This window comes from Lonchura striata, chromosome Z (assembly GCF_046129695.1).
Source record: "Lonchura striata isolate bLonStr1 chromosome Z, bLonStr1.mat, whole genome shotgun sequence".
NCBI classification, from domain to species: Eukaryota; Metazoa; Chordata; class Aves; order Passeriformes; family Estrildidae; genus Lonchura; species Lonchura striata.
The window spans coordinates 30,326,686-30,346,113 of NC_134642.1; the positions used below are offsets into that span (position 1 = coordinate 30,326,686).

General features: G+C 35.3%; 1 protein-coding gene across 8 annotated transcripts in view; it reads left to right on the top strand.

The window, feature by feature from the left end:
• Window positions 1-16,991, top strand: part of PDE4D (phosphodiesterase 4D) — a 348,860-nt gene extending 331,869 nt beyond the window's left edge. For all 8 annotated transcript variants that reach the window (XM_021534338.3, XM_021534341.3, XM_021534342.3 and 5 more), the window contains 9 exons: window positions 206-299; window positions 3,451-3,623; window positions 4,564-4,662; window positions 4,751-4,915; window positions 6,585-6,684; window positions 10,353-10,507; window positions 11,021-11,143; window positions 11,596-11,778; window positions 12,331-16,991. In XM_021534338.3, the coding sequence (XP_021390013.1) occupies window positions 206-299; window positions 3,451-3,623; window positions 4,564-4,662; window positions 4,751-4,915; window positions 6,585-6,684; window positions 10,353-10,507; window positions 11,021-11,143; window positions 11,596-11,778; window positions 12,331-12,744 (1,506 nt within the window). In that variant the 3' untranslated portion in view covers window positions 12,745-16,991. The remainder of the gene's footprint in view (window positions 1-205; window positions 300-3,450; window positions 3,624-4,563; window positions 4,663-4,750; window positions 4,916-6,584; window positions 6,685-10,352; window positions 10,508-11,020; window positions 11,144-11,595; window positions 11,779-12,330) is intronic.
• The last annotated feature ends 2,437 nt before the right edge of the window (window positions 16,992-19,428 follow it).

Sequence of the window (19,428 nt, forward strand, 5' to 3'; positions counted from 1 at the left end):
TTAAGAATGACATTGTCCAATCCATTAATAAGTTGGTTAGGTAGATCATTGGTACATGTGATTTCTGCTTTCATAGTTGTCTTAATTTAGTATATATTCTTAATGCCATGTTCTTTCCCCAGTTATAAAGTGACTGCATTTTCTTATTCTAACTAAAATATGTCTTGATGTTGCTAACTTTACACTTATTTGTTTTCTTTTCCAGTTTAAAAGAATGCTCAACCGTGAGCTAACCCACCTCTCTGAAATGAGCAGGTCAGGCAATCAGGTGTCAGAATATATATCAAATACTTTCTTAGGTAAGACTATGAAGTGCTAACTTTTTTGCCTTTGGGGGGTTTTTAGATCTCTCTGGGCTGTGTTAGAACCAAAAAACAAGTTTCCATATTAATTTCTGCTTTCAGAAACTGTGCATTTAGCATATTGTTGTCAGCATTTGTGCAGAGAAATCAGGTTAGATTCACTTCTTCACAGCTCAATTAATTTGTGTAAGTGATTTTCCTGTGTGTGTAATTGCAGATAAATATTCATATACATATTACAACTATTAGATTTACGCTGTATTAAGATAATTAATATAATGAATTATAAAGAATCACAGAGATTCACAGAAAATCCTTCTGAGTTGGAAGGAACTCACAAGGATTATCAAGCCCAACTCTAAGACAGTGTAATAAGAGAGGCACAGTCAAATACATTTAAATTAGGATAACAAGTACTTTAAAAAGTGACAGTCATACATGTTAATATCGATCTTATTCTGTGTGAGATACCATAGCTGGTGCTTTTTGTGGCTTTTTTGAAAGAAGTGGGGTTTCTGTGAAGTACCTTTTGTCCTGTCACCCCATCCAAAATGGATGGCTGCATGTGTCTGCTCAGGTTGCTGCAGTGTGCCAACTGCTGCAGCACAGCAGGGCTTCACACAGAGGGAGAGGAATAAGCCTCTGTCATGGACAAGCAATACTGCCCAGCTTCAGATGTCTTGAAAACCACGATGTGCAGTTGCCTGAAGGGATGACCCACTTAGGCTATGGATACTGAGATGCCAGCTTCTGCTTGCTTTCACTTGAAAGCTTAAGACTTACTTTGACAGAGTAAAGAAATGCATCTATCAGCCTTTTGCATGAGATCTCAGTCATTAGCAGAAAGAGGGCTGGAAAGGCAATCACTTCTAATTTACTGGACCATGGGTACTGTCTTCTGTCTGCATGAAAAACTAGATTTGTAGAACTGTAGGCATAAGAGCAGCACAGTAGTGAAGACACCTCATCTACAGATGTATTGCTTCAATATTTTCAAAATATGCAGTCTAAGTATATAGGTTCTGAACATCTATGCAAAGAGAAAACTTTCTCTCCCTAGAAGTATTTAATAAGTTTATTATTTAATTTATTTTTTTTTATTTATCTATTTATTTTTTTAATACATAAAATACATACCTCCTCAATATCTACAAGCTTTCTCACACTTTTAAGTTAGGAAAGTGTCATGAGAAAGCAGGGTTTTCTGTTCTTCTTATTAAACAATAAACCCCAAACCAAAACCTAACTGTTTTCCTTTCGGGCCATATGAATGTTTGAAGTTATTTACAATTAAAAGAAATATAATCTGTGTATAAGACATAAGGTTCCTACATTGTATATAATAATATGCAAAGTTTCCTATTTTCAGCATCATTAACCTGTTTTCTATGAATGGAAAATGTTTGAAAAACTCTAATTGAGCATAGCATAAGCAGGGTTAAAATGGCAAGCGGTCTTTTTTGGATGTTCACATGGACTCAGCCCTATTTGCTCAAAGTTGCAAAAGCAGAAACAGTCCCACTGAGTTTCTCTGGAGATATGAAGTCATTCATACAGACACTTCCTTTCACTTGAGTTACTCTGACAGCTCAGCTAATGAACCTCTGTTTGATGGGTCTAAACTTTGTGCACATGACTGAAACCATAAATATCAAAGCACAAGCACAAGTCACAGCTCCTCATCTGTTGTCAGTTTGCACCAGACAAGGGCTGCCACACTCCACCTCCCCTTTTTCTCCTTACAAGGAGAGTGGTGAAGTATGGTGGGGTAATACAGGGACTCAATGCCACAGGCTACAACCTGGTGACATTTCCAAAGTCTCTTCATTGTGATTTGTTTGGAATTTGAGGTGTACATTAAATGTATCTGCTAAAAGGTAATTAAAAATATTAAAAAAAAAAGGAGAAAAGAAAGTGAAAAAGCAAATACACAATGAGCTCATAATTAGAAATGGACTTGCTAACCTCATCTGGTTTCAAGGTCTGTATTGGAAATGAATACTGCAGAAAGAGAAAAAATACACATGTAAAAATCCAAATTTTTCTTACTTTCTTTTCAAATTTTATTTAGATTTAAGGTTTTTTTAGCTGTTTTGGCTCATCTCCTGTGTCAGAAACATCTTTTATGGATTTTTGTAGTTTTGCTGGTATATTCCTTGAGGTCTAGAAAATGTGGAGGTATATTTCAGTAAAAGAGGTAATTTGAAGGGAGTCATTAAACTCTAGGTTGAAATACAGTATGAATAAAAGAAACAAAAAACAATTCATGTTCCTAGTAGTTTTTTTCAGAAAAGCCCTTCATTGCATTAACTTGGGTTTCTTTGGAGCAGATGTTTGCAGTGCTTCACAACCCCATACTGATTTTGCAGCAATCCTATGGCAGTTGCCTAAATATATTTTACTCTCAGTTTAATTCTTGTCTAAAGTTTTGCTGGCACATGTGTTGATGAATTTTATTAAGTGATTCTGCTGATACTGCTATGGAGGCAAAAACCAACAGCAAAATTCAGCGGCTAACAAAGCGCTCTCTCACTTTGTCATTATTATTTACTCTAGTTGGGAAGTGCAGAAACACTACATTGGTGGCAAGAGCTGCCAGCAATCCAAAGCGCTTGTAGATATGGCTTGGAAAGCACAAAAGGCTGAGTTGTACAGTCTTAGTGGACAGGACCAACCCACAAGTATTAAATTCTTTGAGTCCTGAAAAAGTTTTCTAAAGGTTTACATGAGGACACACATAGACAGTTTTGAAATACAATTTCAGAGAATGTTTCTCCTGAAAAAAATGAAATAATTATTTTTTCTTGCAAAGTATATTCTTATGCAGTTGTAATAACATTTTTATACTGAGATGATTGACCCTTTCTACAGCACTAGGGATATGGCAGAAGAGGTAATCAGACAGTCACAAGTTGCTTTTAAAGCCAATTCAGAAATAATGAGGCAATTTGAGTAAAAGAGATCTGCTTTTACTGAAGTATAGGTCTGTATTTAACTTTTTGTAGGTTTAGTGATCTTGATAGAGAGAATCTATTGCAAAATCTTAAAAGAGGTTTTTCTAAGAATTAGAAGGTGCAACTCAGCAGTGAATTTTATAATATTTATATTTCTTTTATAAATTATTCTCTTTTTATTCACTCTTTTGAAGACAAGCAACATGAAGTTGAAATCCCTTCTCCAACACAGAAAGAGAAAGAGAAAAAGAAGAGGCCAATGTCCCAGATCAGTGGAGTCAAAAAACTCATGCACAGCTCCAGCCTAACTAATTCCAGTATTCCCAGGTTTGGAGTTAAAACAGACCAAGAAGATGTCCTTGCCAAGGTAGAGAATATATATGTATGTCCTTGAAATTATATAAACGGACTTTTCAGTATTGTTCTGCTTATTGTTCTCTGCTTATACACACTGATTTTAAACTGCAGCACCAAGCTTTTATACCACTTGAAACAATCCAAATTTGTTGGAGTGAAAGAATAGCAAGTAAAATCAGAATCAGACCATAAGGGTTCATTTCAGTATGAAGACAATTTCATCTGAAGATGGAATTTAAATTAACATTTGTGTATCCATAAAGTTTCCTATTCATAAATAGTATCTGAAGATTGAAGGCTAAACATATTGTATAATGTCACAGGAATGAAAATGTATAGATAGCAAATGTATTTTTGCTTAAATGCACAAGGGTATACAGCATTAGAACTACCCTTCCTATTTTTAGCTGTATCATTTTATGTGCATTCCTTGTCTTATTTTTTTATCAAATTTTTTATTTTTGTCATCAGCAGCTAACTACTTGGTAATAACTTGGTATAAAGGGATTTTTGACTGAATTATCCCTCTCCTAACATTTTCAGGAATTTTTTTTGAAGAGTGTTTCTTAGAACCAGGGAGAGAGCAGCAGAATTGCCGCATCTCTGGAGGTTTTCTCTTCATTGAACTTCCTTGTCAATGGACAGTGAGATAACAGTGTCAGTTAAACTCATTCAAGATACTGTAGAATTTTTCCCTCTGGAGCAATCCACTTTAGAGGCAGTCTTTCCTGCTTAGACAAATAAAATCTGAAAAATGGGTAGATGTAAGTTTTGATATTGTAAGATTAGTAGCAGCTGTAGAGTTCAGAGTTTAGCCCTTGCAAAATTCAGCATGTCACTTGCACAGTGCCCAGGTCTTAATGAGTCCTCTGTTTATAATTGCTTCTCTCAAAAATTGCAGGAATTTTTGTATTAGGTTTCAACTGGTTCATTGCTTGATTTTACTGTAGGAACTTGAAGATTTGAACAAGTGGGGCCTTCAGGTTTTCAGAGTAGCAGAGTTATCTGGAAACAGACCTCTGACTGTCATCATGCACACTATTTTTCAGGCAAGTACGAGCAGTCATGCTGCTTTTTTCTTATCTTGGACACTGTTCTGTGCTTTGAAATCTAATTGTTTTTACTTTACTTTTATAGGAACGGGACTTGTTAAAAACTTTTAAGATTCCAGTAGATACTTTAATAACTTACTTGATGACCCTGGAAGACCATTACCATGCTGATGTAGCATACCACAATAACATACATGCTGCAGATGTTGTTCAGTCAACCCATGTCCTTCTATCAACCCCAGCTTTAGAGGTAAACTACACTGAAGAAGAAAAGTGGCAGTCATGAGAGAAGCGATGCACTGAGAGTCTCCTAAACTAAATATTAAAGATCTTAGTTTCTGCAATATTTTTAAAATAAATCTTAGCATTTCTTTAATGAATTCTGTTCTTTTAGAGGTATTTTGTGAGGATCAAAGTTACATGTAAATATTGTGCAGAAAACATCAATTAAATTAATTTTAAGTCATGAAAATTCTTGCTGTCATGACCTTTTTTTCACTGTAACACAATCCGTATCCTGTTTCTTTTTGTGTAAATTCTTACTATTTATGCTACATCCTATTCTGTAGTTATTTCCCATGTGGGACTCTACCTAACCACAGTAAGTGGAATTTCTTTGGAAAGTTTATTCTGATATGGAAATACTACTTTTGTATTTATTTCTGAGACAGATTGGAACATGTACTAAATTTTCAGTGGACTATCTCTTTTTTTACACCCCCTCCCCCCAACAAATATTTCAAAATTTTTTGGTAAAAAAATTTAATCTCTTCTTTTTGTAGCAATTTTCATCTTGAAAGTTCTTAAATCTCTGAAGTAGAAGCATGTGAAAGATGAATATTTTCCCTTTTTAAAGCACAGTTCAGGTCTTAACATAGCAAACGTTGATCTTGATATATCCCAGCAAAAGGCTAGAAAAATTCAGGTAAAGGAAGCAGTAGAAATTGTATTAGTTCAAAAGGACTTACCTTCATTTTAAAGAAAGGCTGCATTTTGACTCTCCTGTAATGATCAGTATTTCATGTTACTACCCGAATACATCTCTTTTACCTTCTTAGAAAGAAGGCTATAAATGGACCTTGAGACTAATGGCAGGTTTGGATCCTCAAAGACTTGGAAATCTCTTAAGAAAGATATTCCTGCTTTCAAGAACGATCAGATAATGTTCTTAAAACACCACTGGCTTCACCACATAGCTGAAGTAGTCATCAGTAAAATTTTGGGTTTTTTTCAAATCTATCTTTTTTTCATGCCCTTCTTCTCAGCAGAGCTTTAGCTGGTGAAATGGCAATATCTGCCCAGTGCCACTGCTGGTCTTTGCACTTCTGAGCTGTCCTTGATCAATTTTGAAAACATTTGCATCATGTGGGTGCTTCTGACAACAGGGCACTGGGCTCAGTGACATCCCAAGTCCATTGCTGTCATATTTTCCCATCTGCCTCGTAATCCCATACAAATGGAAAATCAGTAAATGCTAAGTGAGATGATGTGTAGTCTGTCCCTATTTCCTTTATATAGGAGGTGTGCATCTTTCAAGTACAGGATGATATAGAGGAGTCAGGCTGAAATATTAACTTTAATTTGTGCTAGAAGTTAGAAACCTGTACTTAATTGCCTAATAAAGGTGGATTTATTGACAGACTGAAGCTGAAAATATTTCAGTTGTGGTAGAATTTAGTGATGCTCTCTGTACAAAGTACAAATCACTTTATTTTGGCCAACCTTTAAATATTTATGGAATTCTACATAATTGATGATTTTACAAATGGTTTGATAGCTTGTGTGTAAACTCTCTAGAAATCAAGGTATATTTTAAAAGTGTTTTGCTTGCTTACATCCAGATTCAATTAGAATCCTTTTTATTGAAAGCACCTTCTTCACTGTTTGGTGATTGTTAATTCTGTTTCATTGTATTCTAGGCAGTATTCACTGATTTGGAGATCCTTGCAGCAATTTTTGCCAGTGCAATACATGATGTAGATCATCCTGGGGTTTCAAACCAATTTCTTATCAACACAAGTAAGTTTGATATTTAGTGGTTTATCAGAAATTTGTTGTGGGGTCTGCACATACCACAGACTTAACCTGAAAAATACAGATTTCATTTCTTCTTTGCTTCTATCTCTAATTTTTCCCAGTAAATAGATAGATGTTTATATTTTAAACATGATATTACTTTGCAGTTTTTCTAACTTTAGAAATTATTTATACAGTATACTCCAGCAAGAATTACTAAGGTATAAACTATAAACCTGGCATTGTTTCAAACCATAAACCTGGCATGTTTTCTCTCCTGGAATATAGTTGATCTACATTAAGTAGATGAAGTTTTAGGAAGAGAATGAAGGAAGATTACAAAAAAAAAAAAAAAAAAAAAGGCGAGACAAGACTTTATGTGTTTATGTTGGAAACATATGATGCAACCAAGGATAGAAATTCAGAAAGCAGAAAAACAAGTTCCTCTTTAACAAACAGACAGTCAGGACAAATTCAGGATTTCTGCCTGGATCCTGTACTTGGCTTTTGATCTCTCATGCTTTGTCGACTGAGTTTCCTTACCCTGTTTCTGCAACTATGATAAAACTGTTTTGTTTTTTTTTGACCCCAATGTCATCTCCAAATTTGAAACCCAGTGTAGATTGTACAGTGTGCATTCCTCAAGGCTGTTGTTGGCAGCATTGCTGAACCTCTATCGCCTCTTTCATCTACTGAAAGAAAAACACTGTTAACTTTATTAAACTTGATCATTACATATTTACTTAATAGCTTTTTGCCCCAGTGGCAACTTGCTTGGATTTTGTTGCCTTATGTCACTATTATTTCCCTTTATAGGTCAGTACAAGTTCCATCATACTAAGTTCTTTCTTCTGCTCTCTGACAATTTCTCCTTTTATGATAACTGACCCAGAAGTACAAAGTTTAATAATTGAAGCACAAAAGAAGAAAAAGCAACAGTAATGGAAACATGCCTAGGGTTGTGTATTTGACCTATCTGGTTGCACATTTATAGATACTGTCGCTTCTTCACATGGGTAGATTCTATTTCACAGGTGTTAAAATAGAATGACCCAAAATCAGCTGTAGAGTTTGAAGAAGGGATCTCCTCCTCTGACTCATTGCTGCTGTATATTCAAATAAGTTATGCACTTCAGTTTAGCCTGCACCTAGTCTTTTTTGTCTCAATGGCCTAAGGGGCACCCCATAATGAAATTTAATTTGATTTGATTAATTTGATGACTCATCCTCATGAAAGAGGATTAAGATTGACTTTGGAATTTTTGTGCTTTAGTGGGGACTAGTACAGTTCAACAGTGCAGGCAGAGAGTGAATCAAGCTTTGTGCAAAAAACAAAGAATTCTTAATTGAATTCTTAAGAGTGTGCTTATGTAAGTAAAGCTTTTTCCTTGCTTGTTGAGTCAGAAATTGAGTACCAAGTTACACTGGTGGCTTCAAGGTTCTGTGACGAAACCAATGAATTGTTTAGGTTTAAGAGTGTTAACTTAGTTGAAGGGATGAGTAGTGCTGCATAAAGCTTTTACTTCTAGGTAGACAGATTGAAATTCAGCTAATGTAGGAGTCATACTCATGCTGATAATTACCAGCTTAGAAAATATATCTTGTTTTTCTCAATTCAGCTTTTGATAACGGAGGCTTATGTGTCAGTCAAGTAAAAACACTAATTGAAATTGCTGTTGCAAGGCTGAAAGATAAAGAGATTTTGTTTATTTTAAATTGCTCAGTTTAAAAGAAAGACACTGCAGAGACAGAGACAGAAAAAGATCATCTAATGTTGGTTTCTCAAATCCAAAATTTTCCTAACCTCTAGAAAATAATTTGCTTCCATCTAATTTTGTTTTTCCAATGAACTGAACAATGTATTAAAATTTCACTAAATATAAGAATGCATTAAAAAAATTACAGACTTACTTACTTAAAGTATGTATATATTTGCCATATTTTAATCTTTTTCTTTTATAATTGGTCTTGTGACTTTTCTGAGTATTATTTTTCCATTCAAAGTTTATTACAAATTTGTCAACTAAACAGATCCCTCTTGAATGCTATCAAAGAACAAACAAATATGAAGTATATTAGTGTCAGAGGAGATGCTTATTTTACCACTGTAACTCTGTCCATCCAGAAAAATATTCTTGAATCTTACAATGTGTTACAGAAGGGGAACTTTCTTCCATTTTTACATCCATTTTGAAGTTGAGTGCATTTTAGCTACGTTTGTAGCTCCAGCTCTTGCAAAATATTTTGGCAATGTGGAGTGTTTTGCAGTTGCAGCAAATCAGAAGGCTGCTTGAAAGAAAAATAAACTAGTGCCTGTTTTCTGCATAAGAAAAACAAGTATGCAAGCTTTGTATGTGTTCTGTGAAAGACAAAAGAGAGATCATTTTACTAACTTGCTTTCTTTCTGCTTCTGCTGTTATGGTTTTGCTGTCTTGGAATAAGGAAAGGCAGAGGAAGATTTTCCTGATTCAACAGGTCAATTTATTCAAGACAGGAGAGGAAGACAGCAGGAGAATCAATAATGAGATTATTGAAATTTGAAGATCAAAGCTTTTAGAGATCTCCTATTAAACCAGAGGCATTTTAAAACATGGCTACTGTTAAAGAAAAGAGGACTAAGTGTGGAATACACTGACGTATGTTTAGACAAGCTAGAACAGCTGTAATAAACAGAAGTTAATATAGCACAGGAAAAGCATGACTGCATAAAAAGTATTTAAGTTTTTTGTGATAGATTTATTTACAAGCTGTATCTTGAAGCATATGCAAGCCTCCTGTGCAGCATTCCTGGGTCAAAACTAAAGCTGTGCAGACTGCTTTGATTTTACAGAGCTGTCTGTTCAGCAGGACTAAGCTGACTTTACAGGTATGCCTTAGCACAGGCATGGCTGGGAAATGAGTGTTATCCTTACAGCCATATGGGGTGACCTAGGTAAGAGTAATTCCACTGGTGAGGACAGTATTACAGACAACACCAGGGACTGGCCACGCCCAAACAAGCAGGCAAAGCCACTGCCTGCAGTTTCACACCACATGAAATTACATAAAAAGACAGAAGCATGTTACCATCCTACCAGCTTCAGTTGTCATGGACTAATGACTGTAAGCCTAGTTCATTAGGCATCTGAGCGTCTTAGATAACCGCAGAAAGACATGATTTGAAAACCAAGTAGCTTGTACTCCACAGCAACCTGCAGAAAAGCCTCAGCTATGTGTTCCCAGGTCAAACTGCTAGGAAGCCGAAACTTGACTAACAGCAAAATTTTAGGTGTTGTGAGAGAGAGAGTCATGAGAAGAAAGCACATCAGTGTGTTTTAGTTGAGGTGTGTTTATGCATATATTGTGCATATAATATATTCTTGGTTACCTCATGGAGATATGAAAATTTATTCTAAAAATTACCTTTCTTATATTTTTCGTAACTTGTCACTTCAGGCACATGTTCATGCATCATTGCAAAGCCTTTTCTTTGTTAGCTCAACTTCAGCCTGACCTAGTAAATAGCTATTTGCTATTGACTGACCCAGTCAATATTTCCGTAACTTTCAGGGCTGCTAGTAAAAGTTTATCTGTAAATCTTGTTATGCATATAATGACTTTGAAAAAGATCTTAAGGGATTTGATAAAAGCATAGGCTTTAGTAACATTCTGGCCTGCAATTTTTATTGCAGATTCTGAACTCGCCCTGATGTACAATGACTCATCAGTACTGGAGAATCATCACTTGGCTGTGGGTTTCAAGCTGCTGCAGGAAGAAAATTGTGATATTTTCCAGAATTTGACCAAAAAACAGAGACAATCATTGAGGAAAATGGTCATTGACATTGTGAGTTTTGAGACTCTGTCTTCCACAGTGCTAGGATATTGAATAATAAAGCACAGAAGCATTTTTTGATAAATTACATGTCATCAGGCCTGTAAACAATGAAGTGAAATTTTGAAGTTTTGTCATATCTTACCCAAATACAAATAGTGGGTTCTTTTAAGTTTCACTCACTTTCTGTGCATTTCTGGAAGGCATACCATTCTATTTCAAGCTGGTTTTGTACTGACATGATGCCATTCTACCATTACAGTTAGAAATTTGCTACTGAATTAATAATGAATTTGGGCTGATCAGTTCATTTTGAGCAGTGCTGAACAATGATTTTGTCATATTCTTAAAAAAAAAATGAAAACTTACTACTATGAACATACAGGACTCTTACTTGTATCATGTATTCGGACATAGAGGCTATGGGTTCCTTCCAAAAATGTTGATTTATATGTTCAATTATATTTCAAAGAACCCCAGTAGAATAACTTACATAGTGTTCATTTTTTGTTTGTTTTTTTCTAGGTACTTGCAACAGATATGTCTAAGCATATGAATCTACTGGCTGATTTAAAAACTATGGTTGAAACTAAAAAAGTGACCAGTTCTGGTGTCCTGCTTCTTGATAACTATTCAGACAGGATTCAGGTAAGGAAATGTGTCTGAAAATGTTCACTTGTATTACATACTTAATAACATTGTCTTCCCCATTATCCAGCATGGATTAGAGCTCTCTCTTTCACACCATGATTTGCTGCTTCCGTCTGTTTCCTCCCTGGTCTAAGTGACATGGTTTAAGTGATTCTCTGGGGGACTTAACAAAACACTAGGGTAGTTCAGGACTAAATGAGGCTTTGGCCTTCCCTTCAAATTATCAAAAAGTGATTCTCTTTCTCACAAGGATTTTATGACTTTTATAACAGCAGAAGCAGCAGAAGCCAGGTAATTCATGGTTGTTACTGCAAGTGTGAAAAGCACAGAAGGACATAAGTTTTGGCTGTTTAGAATAAATTTTGCATTACATGTATTTTCAAGATTTTGTTTTACAGTCACCAGAAATGTAAATAAAAAAGGAGCTGCTTTTCTTCAATGTATTCTAGGTTCTTCAGAATATGGTGCACTGTGCAGATCTGAGCAATCCTACCAAGCCTCTCCATCTCTACCGCCAATGGACAGATAGAATAATGGAGGAATTTTTCCGTCAGGGAGACCGGGAGCGAGAGAGGGGAATGGAGATAAGTCCCATGTGTGATAAGCACAATGCATCTGTAGAAAAATCACAGGTAATTTATTTTATAAAGTAGTTAAACCTATTAGAAAAAAAGGATGGTACATAGTCATGTTTTGAGCAATTTCTGAATGCAGTTTTTTCTTTTCTTCTTCTGAGTTAATTAATTCAGCTCCTTAGTAGTAAGTGAGGCAAATTGAGACTTTTACTGTGACAACAGTGCGTGGCAGTATGTTTGCTGAAGGGATTCCACCACTGTCCTGACCTGAAAAGCAGCATACATGCCAAAAGAGATTATTGTACAGCTGACTGAGGCTTCCTTTAAAAATATAATTAAATATAAAGCAGGTATTTAGCTCACTAGATGCAGTGGAGTTTGGAATGAGCAGTTCACTTGAAAACAAATCCTTTCCATGCCATTATCCAATATCCTGGATCAGCCTTCCGAAAAGTAAAAGACCTTATCTATTATATAAGCTAGTATATATATTCAGCCACATCTAAGGGTAATGTATCTTGTGTCTCTTCCTAGCATTATATTTCTCATACTTCGCATGACTTACTCATTTCCCTGTGAGTAATCATATTCTTGCATTATTTGAAACAGGTGGGTTTTATAGATTACATTGTTCATCCTTTGTGGGAGACGTGGGCAGATCTCGTTCACCCGGATGCCCAGGATATCTTAGATACACTGGAGGACAATCGAGAATGGTACCAGAGCACAATACCTAGAAGTCCCTCTCCTGCACCTGAAGAAAAGGAAGAGGGAAAGCAGGGTCAAACTGAAAAATTCCAGTTTGAACTAACACTGGAAGAAGATGGTGAGTCAGACACTGAAAAGGACAGTGGAAGTCAAGTAGAAGAAGACACCAGCTTCAGTGACTCCAAGACTCTTTGCACCCAGGATTCAGAATCCACTGAAATTCCTCTTGATGAGCAAGTAGGGGAAGAAGTGGAAGAGGACGAGAACCAAACAGCAGAGCCTTGTATGGTAGAAGAACATTCTCCTGACACATAACAATGAAAACTCACTCAGTCTCTATCTCTCTTGCTCACTCCCTTTCTTTTCCTTTTTCTCTATTTTCTTTTTTTTTTTTTTTTTTTTTTTTTCCTTTTGCTGGGTGTGGTGGTGGGGGGCTGGGGCATGTTCAGTTTTGTTACGGATTTTTAATTTTATTTTTTTTTAATGTAGGTAATGATTTCGAAAATACATGACACATGCTACAACCATAGTCAGAACTTGGTGTTATCTGCCAGAATGATTGTTGATCAAAACTGAAGTTGATGATTCAGTTTGGCACTCAGGAATATTGTAAACAGAATTTTCACCTCCATGCAGTCAGAAAGCAGGGGGAAAACATACATAAATTACATTTTAATAAGGTCTGTATTTGGCAGATTCCATTAAATAAAGCAAATGCTTTCAGAGGAGTACCACCTGCCAAACGAATGTTGGTGTGCTTTGATAGTTTTGGAATTCATTGTATTGTATTGTAAGACATTGGATAACATTCATCTGTAGAAGAAACAGAAAAAACATTGAGGTTCCTACTGGAAAACAAATTCATGAGAATGAGGGGACACAAATGGATTCTGTTACCAACATGAAGATAAGCTGTGAAAATGACATAATTTTCTAATTTCTAATTTTTTTGAGACATGACTGAAGAGAATGTGACCCAGTGGGTTGCATAACCTCTCCATTTTGTATAATATGTGCAAGAGATCTTTTTTAAGGTTCACTTGTATTAAATATACCAAGGTATTATATTTTTTAAACAACCCACTTTCATCTGCCACTGGTTATATTTTTTTTCCAAAGAGTAACTTACAATTTTTCAGTACAAATCTGTACTACACTGGATAATACTTGTAGGGTTTTTCCTTTAATTCTCCTTTTTGGTTTTTTTTTTTTTTTTTTTTTTGGCACCTTAGAATGTCATGGTAATATTGATCAGTAAATGTCTATTATGTATTAGTGAGTTCCATGAGTATTTATGTTACATAAAACTTTTTCAGTAGAATAGCTTTTTTTAAATTTGTTTTTCATCACAAATTTCCCGGATGTGTTAGTGGACTTATATAGTGCTTTTGCTCTCATAGTAGCCTGGTCCTGCCAACTCTGTCTTACTATAGGAAGTGGTCTAGGTCATACCAGCTGGGACCACTAACATTAGAATTTACAGGACCAGAGCCTGTAAAAAGAGTAATGAATTTTCATCATACAAAAGCACCTCTTTTGCTATTCTAATAATTTTTTTTTTTTTTCCTCTGAAACATGTTTTTTCAGACAGCTTTTGTCTGGGAGCTATAGAATGTTAAATCAGAACAGACTAATACAATGTATGAAATATTTGTTCTGGTGCAAAAAATCATTAGTGTAATATTTCCAGTTTATGACTCCCAGTACCTTTTAATCTGGGTAGCTATCTAGTTAAACCATTTGCTAATCTGAGAGGTGTATAACATAAAAATTATGATTAGTATTATTTTTTCATGTCTTTGTTGCTAGAAGAGCCAGGCCAGTCTTGTCTTTTTATATCATAGTGTAAGTGAGTAGTGCATCGTCAGAATTGTAGTTTTCTCCATATTATTTCAATCTTAGATCTTTTCATCCTTTATCCAGTATGTGCTAAGGGAATCCTACCTTTCAGTTTGATTGGTACTGAAAGCTTCCATAACATGGAAAGCTAAAGGGAGGTAGGAGTTCATATTTGTCATTTTTCAGTCTTGATTTTTGGTCACATGGAAGATTTTATTTCCTCCACTTTACTCTTCATTAGAATTATAGTTTTGAGTGTAGAAGATGGGAAATAGTTGCCTAAGGAGGCTAACAGACTCCTATGTTGCAAAATTCTGTTAAAATGTCATAATTTCTTAACAAAAGGTGATGGAAGCAGCCGTTAGTTTCCCTCTGTTTTTTTTTTGTACAAATTTGAAGATATGAATGCAGATACTTTTAAATAACCAGAGATCTAGAATAAAAATTTGTTTTAAACTAATTGTCTAAGATTTCAACTTTTAAATAAATCTTGCATTCTTCTAAATCCAGGTCATAATTTTCTTTGCCATTAGCCTGTTTAGGGCCTTAGCACAGAAGATGCAGAAGGAGCAAAAGAATGAAGATAAGTCATGGGATTTTTTTTTTATGTTTTGACTTTTTTTTTTAATTCCTTTTTTTTTTTTCATCATTTCTTGCTGAACCTGATCCATCTAAAAGTCCTTTCAGCCCCCAAGAGTGCCTAGAACCTCAGTAGTGGAAAAGCAATATAAATTCCAGAATAATCAGTAGGACCTGGGAGGTTTTGTTTCTGCACTAATTGAAAGTAAATAAATATAAAACCATATTGTGAGATATACACCTGTACATGTGGACAATCAAAACATAGAAAATGATACCATTTCTTAGAGTTGGGGATATAATGCACTGTACAATCTTTTTTTTCCTCTTTTGCCAAAGTGTGTTTTAGCATTGTACACTGCTTTAAAACAATACAATTTACAAGTGGCTTTATGTGTTGTGAATATTTTTGTCATAAAAAATGCAGTGAGTGGATATTGAGTGGGAGGAAAAGAGAAAAATCACCTTGTTTATAACAGTACACTTTAGCTTGCAAGTTGCTGTACTCAGTAATGCTGTATTTAAATTCTTAAATTGTTTTGTGTCATTAAAAAAGGATAACGAAAGAATATAGATAGAACAAATAGCATTCAGAAATTTAAAAACTTGAATGAAATGGATTTTATAGAAAGCTTTGACAGTTATTTTTCAAATGCATTATTTATTTTTGTGCCATACATTTTTTCTCACCAAATGACCTTACCTGTAATACAGTCTTGTTTGTCTCTGTTTACAACCATGTATTTATTGTAATGTACATACTGTAATGTTAACTGTAAATTATCAGTTCTTATTATAACATCATCCTTGTCAGGGTGGTGTTGCTGTATCTGGAAACTCTTGGTGAGAGAATGACTATTGTGTATACATATTCCTTGTACATTTCTTCTCCTGTAATATATTCAATGTCACCATAGAGCTCATTTATGGAAGATTTAAGAAAAGTATAAAATACATAAAGATATATCGATTTAAAAAGCTGCAGGTCTTTGGTCCCAGGGCTGTGCCTTAACTTTAAACAATATTTTCTTGTTTAGCTGCATTTGAAAGTAAGGTAGCCTTGGGGCTGGGGCTGGGCATTTCTACCATATTTTTAGTTGCTGACTGATGGGGGATACTCTTACAAGCTAATATGTGTAATACTACAATAAATTTTCATTCTTGACCCTCCTGGAAGTTCACGCTTTTGCAGACTTCTGGTAATGTAATTGTATTGTCTCTGAATATCTTTTTACAGCCTGTAATTGGGGATTATTGCAGCCATTTTTTGTTCCTAAAAATGATAAATAATTGATGCTGCATTTCAGTGGTGAAATGCACTGAAACAGCTTTGGAAAGCATCTCTAATAAACGTTTGATTTTAATGCATATTGTGAAATTGAATGATCAGAATTAAGAGGGTGTAACTCATACACTTTTACAGTTGTCTGTAATGTCTCTTTTTTAGTAGCACAAATGATCACTGTATAAGCAGAATCCATAGTAGGATATACAACTTCAGTCTTGGAAATGCTTTCCAATACTAGTGTTACAAGTAGCCAAAGTTTATTTTATATAGGTGTAGCTAAAGCTTTGTGCAGGTGTGTGTAGCATAGTGCACTAGCTCTCCAGAAGAGCAGTAAACTGTTAGATGTTTTAATAACACTACTATTAGGTTTGCAGGTTGGACTGAGCAACTCTTGCTGTTTGACTTGTCACATTGCTCCAGATAACTCAGAGCTGGTATCATTGAATTTGCCAGAGGTAAAATCCTCTTCTCCATTCCAGTGATGCCCAGCCCTTGTAACTTGTGACTTATTCATGAAAGGAGAGATTCTTTTCCAAGAAAAAACAGAATCTCCTTTTTGACACAAACTGTAGATTTTAGCAGCCCTGGCCCAAAGGAATTTGAATGCTTTTGTTTTATATGGTCTAAAAGGGACACTACAACAACAGAAATCCTGAACAATTTGTTGTTACTGTTTTAATTTGGTATTTTCTTTGGGGATGTCTTGAGAGTGGCAACTTGTGTGAACATTGCACATGGCTATTCTTTCACTGGTTTCTTAGCCTCTCTTACAGCCTATGGGTTAGTACTGTACATCAATACCTTCATATGAAATTTTATATGCAATGGAAATAAAAGCATGTGTTGATTCTGCCTAGTTACTGCATTTGATCTTTTTTTGAAAGTTAACTTTTTTTACATGCATCCCATAGTTTTGACAGCTTAAGAGAAAACACATTTCCAGAAAAATTTAATTACCATATTTTGTCAGAATAGTGTTTCGCATAGATAATACAAAATAAATATGAGCAAATCAGAAAAGTCAATCAAATATGGTATTTTTTAAGGAACCTAATCCACAAAGGTGTGACATATAGTTATAATAGAAAGGCATACAGTCTTGGTTTTCAGAACATTTTACCACTGGCTTCAATGTCTTTAAAGAAACTAGATGTCTAGAGATTGTCTAGAGGGGCAATGTGCTGGGGTACCACAAAGAAACATAACCAAGCCAAACCAAACAAACAAAAAGAAAGAAAATGGACCACAGTTAAACATTGTCACAATCAATCTCTGTTCCAAATGGATGATAAAAAGAAATTGGTCTTAAAAATAAAATTCATAAATTACAGTGTTTACTTGAGGAAGAAATACTGTCTTAATGTGAGTCCAAATCTTAAAGTGGTTTCCAGGCACCTTTTTAATCAAAAAAAACCAAATCTATGTTCATTTTTTTCTTTAAATCTCTTAGGTCCTTCTTTGGGTTTAAGGATTAGTTTGCACAGAGAATGAATTGTTAGGACTCCTTTTTCATTCACAATTTTTTGTCAGAAAATGCTGATAAGTTCTGTGTGGGGTAGATAAAGGATGCTGCAGTGAGTGGATAAATTAGATGACGTCTGTCACTCTTGTCAGGTTCCTCCTTGCATGTTTCCAGCAACCCTAATAAGAAAATGGCTTGCATACATCATGTCTATTATTATAAGGAAGAAGGAGTTCCAAATTATTGTTGACAGTACTAAAACCTTTTCAGTAAGCAGATCAGGTACCACAGCCGTGCATAAGCCTGAAGCTGGCAGCAGGAGCTCATAGCTTCCTTCCTATATCCTCTGATACTACTTTGTCAGTCTCTGCGCATGGAAATAATGAATCAGAATAGAAAAGTTTCAGAGCAAAACCAAAATGTATCCCCCGTTTAAGTGCAGACAGCTGCTGCTGTAGCAGTTCAATGTATTTATGAACAAATGACTCTTCTATTTCCTAATGAGGCAAATAGTCTGAATAGCTGCAGCTTTGTTTGCTTAATCTCTCCGAAATATGGAAAATGAAAGTCACAGTTACTAGCACACGTAGTGTTTACTGGAATGATCAGTCCAATTTCTCTCCAGCTGTGATTAATTTTGCTTAGGTTTTTCCAGGAAAAAAAAATAGAAAAAAGTTCAAAGATGTTATAAAAGCTTTAGTTCAATTTAGTTTAGTCTGTAAAATAAAGAAAATCTCTAGCTTCCTCCTGTCAAACTGGTTGAGAAATCTGCAAAAGTTATAAAGGGAGATAGGAAGTCCAAACAGATATCAGAGTGAAAAATTGGGAGTAAAACCTGAGCAGGGAGAAATACTCTCCAACTAAAATAATCTAATTTCATCAAAGACATCCCATAGTTTGAATATGGACATTAGGAGAACTGAGTTTGATTTTTGTCTCAGTTCCTTGGGTACAAAACTATCTTTGTTGACTCTTTGCAAAGCAAATATTTTGAGTTCTTTCAAGTTACTGGTAAAAACTGTTTATGTGGTTAAGATTTATATATAAAAATCTAAAAATCGTTCAATACAATGCAGAGTTGATCTCAGCTTTAAAGGCCAAAAATGTGGGATGACTGTCTCAGATAAACAAACCCTTAGTGTGGGAGATATCACACCTGAGTCAACAGCCCTTAGAGAAAGCAAGAGGGAGAAGACATAGGACTCCAGATAGTGTTAATTAACTAGTGCTGATGAGCTGGGAAGACAGCAAATACTGAGATGAGAAACTCATCAGTCATGTTACTTCCAGTTCTACCACCATCTTTCTCTAATATCCATTGAGTTCAGATGCCTATAACATCAGCATTTCTAATACATAGCAGAGACTATTTTTTATCTGAAGAAGTCTGGAAAACAAAATAGAGGTTTTGCAGCATGTAGTAGTCAAACTATAGAGGCATGCATTGTACATATGTTGGACTTGGCTTGCAGCAAATGCCTGTAAGCCATCATTGCATGGGGCTAGGCAGAGACTGTTAAAGTTAGCTTAAAATCCTCAGAATCTTCTGTGACTCTGGAAAACTAATAACCAAATCTCTTAAGAACCTAAATTAAATTTGTTATTTTACCATGTGCTGGTTTTGTCTGGGGTAGAATTAATTGTCTTCACAGGGGTTTTAGATTAGTGCTGAGCACAGGGCTGACAGTACAGAGATGTTTTTGTTGTGGCTGAGCAGGGCTCACACAGAGCCAAAACCTTTTCTGCTTCTCCTACTGCCATGGTGGTGAGGGGCCTGGGGGTGCCTGTGAGGAGACACAGGCAGGACAGGTGACCCCACTGAGCAGAGGGA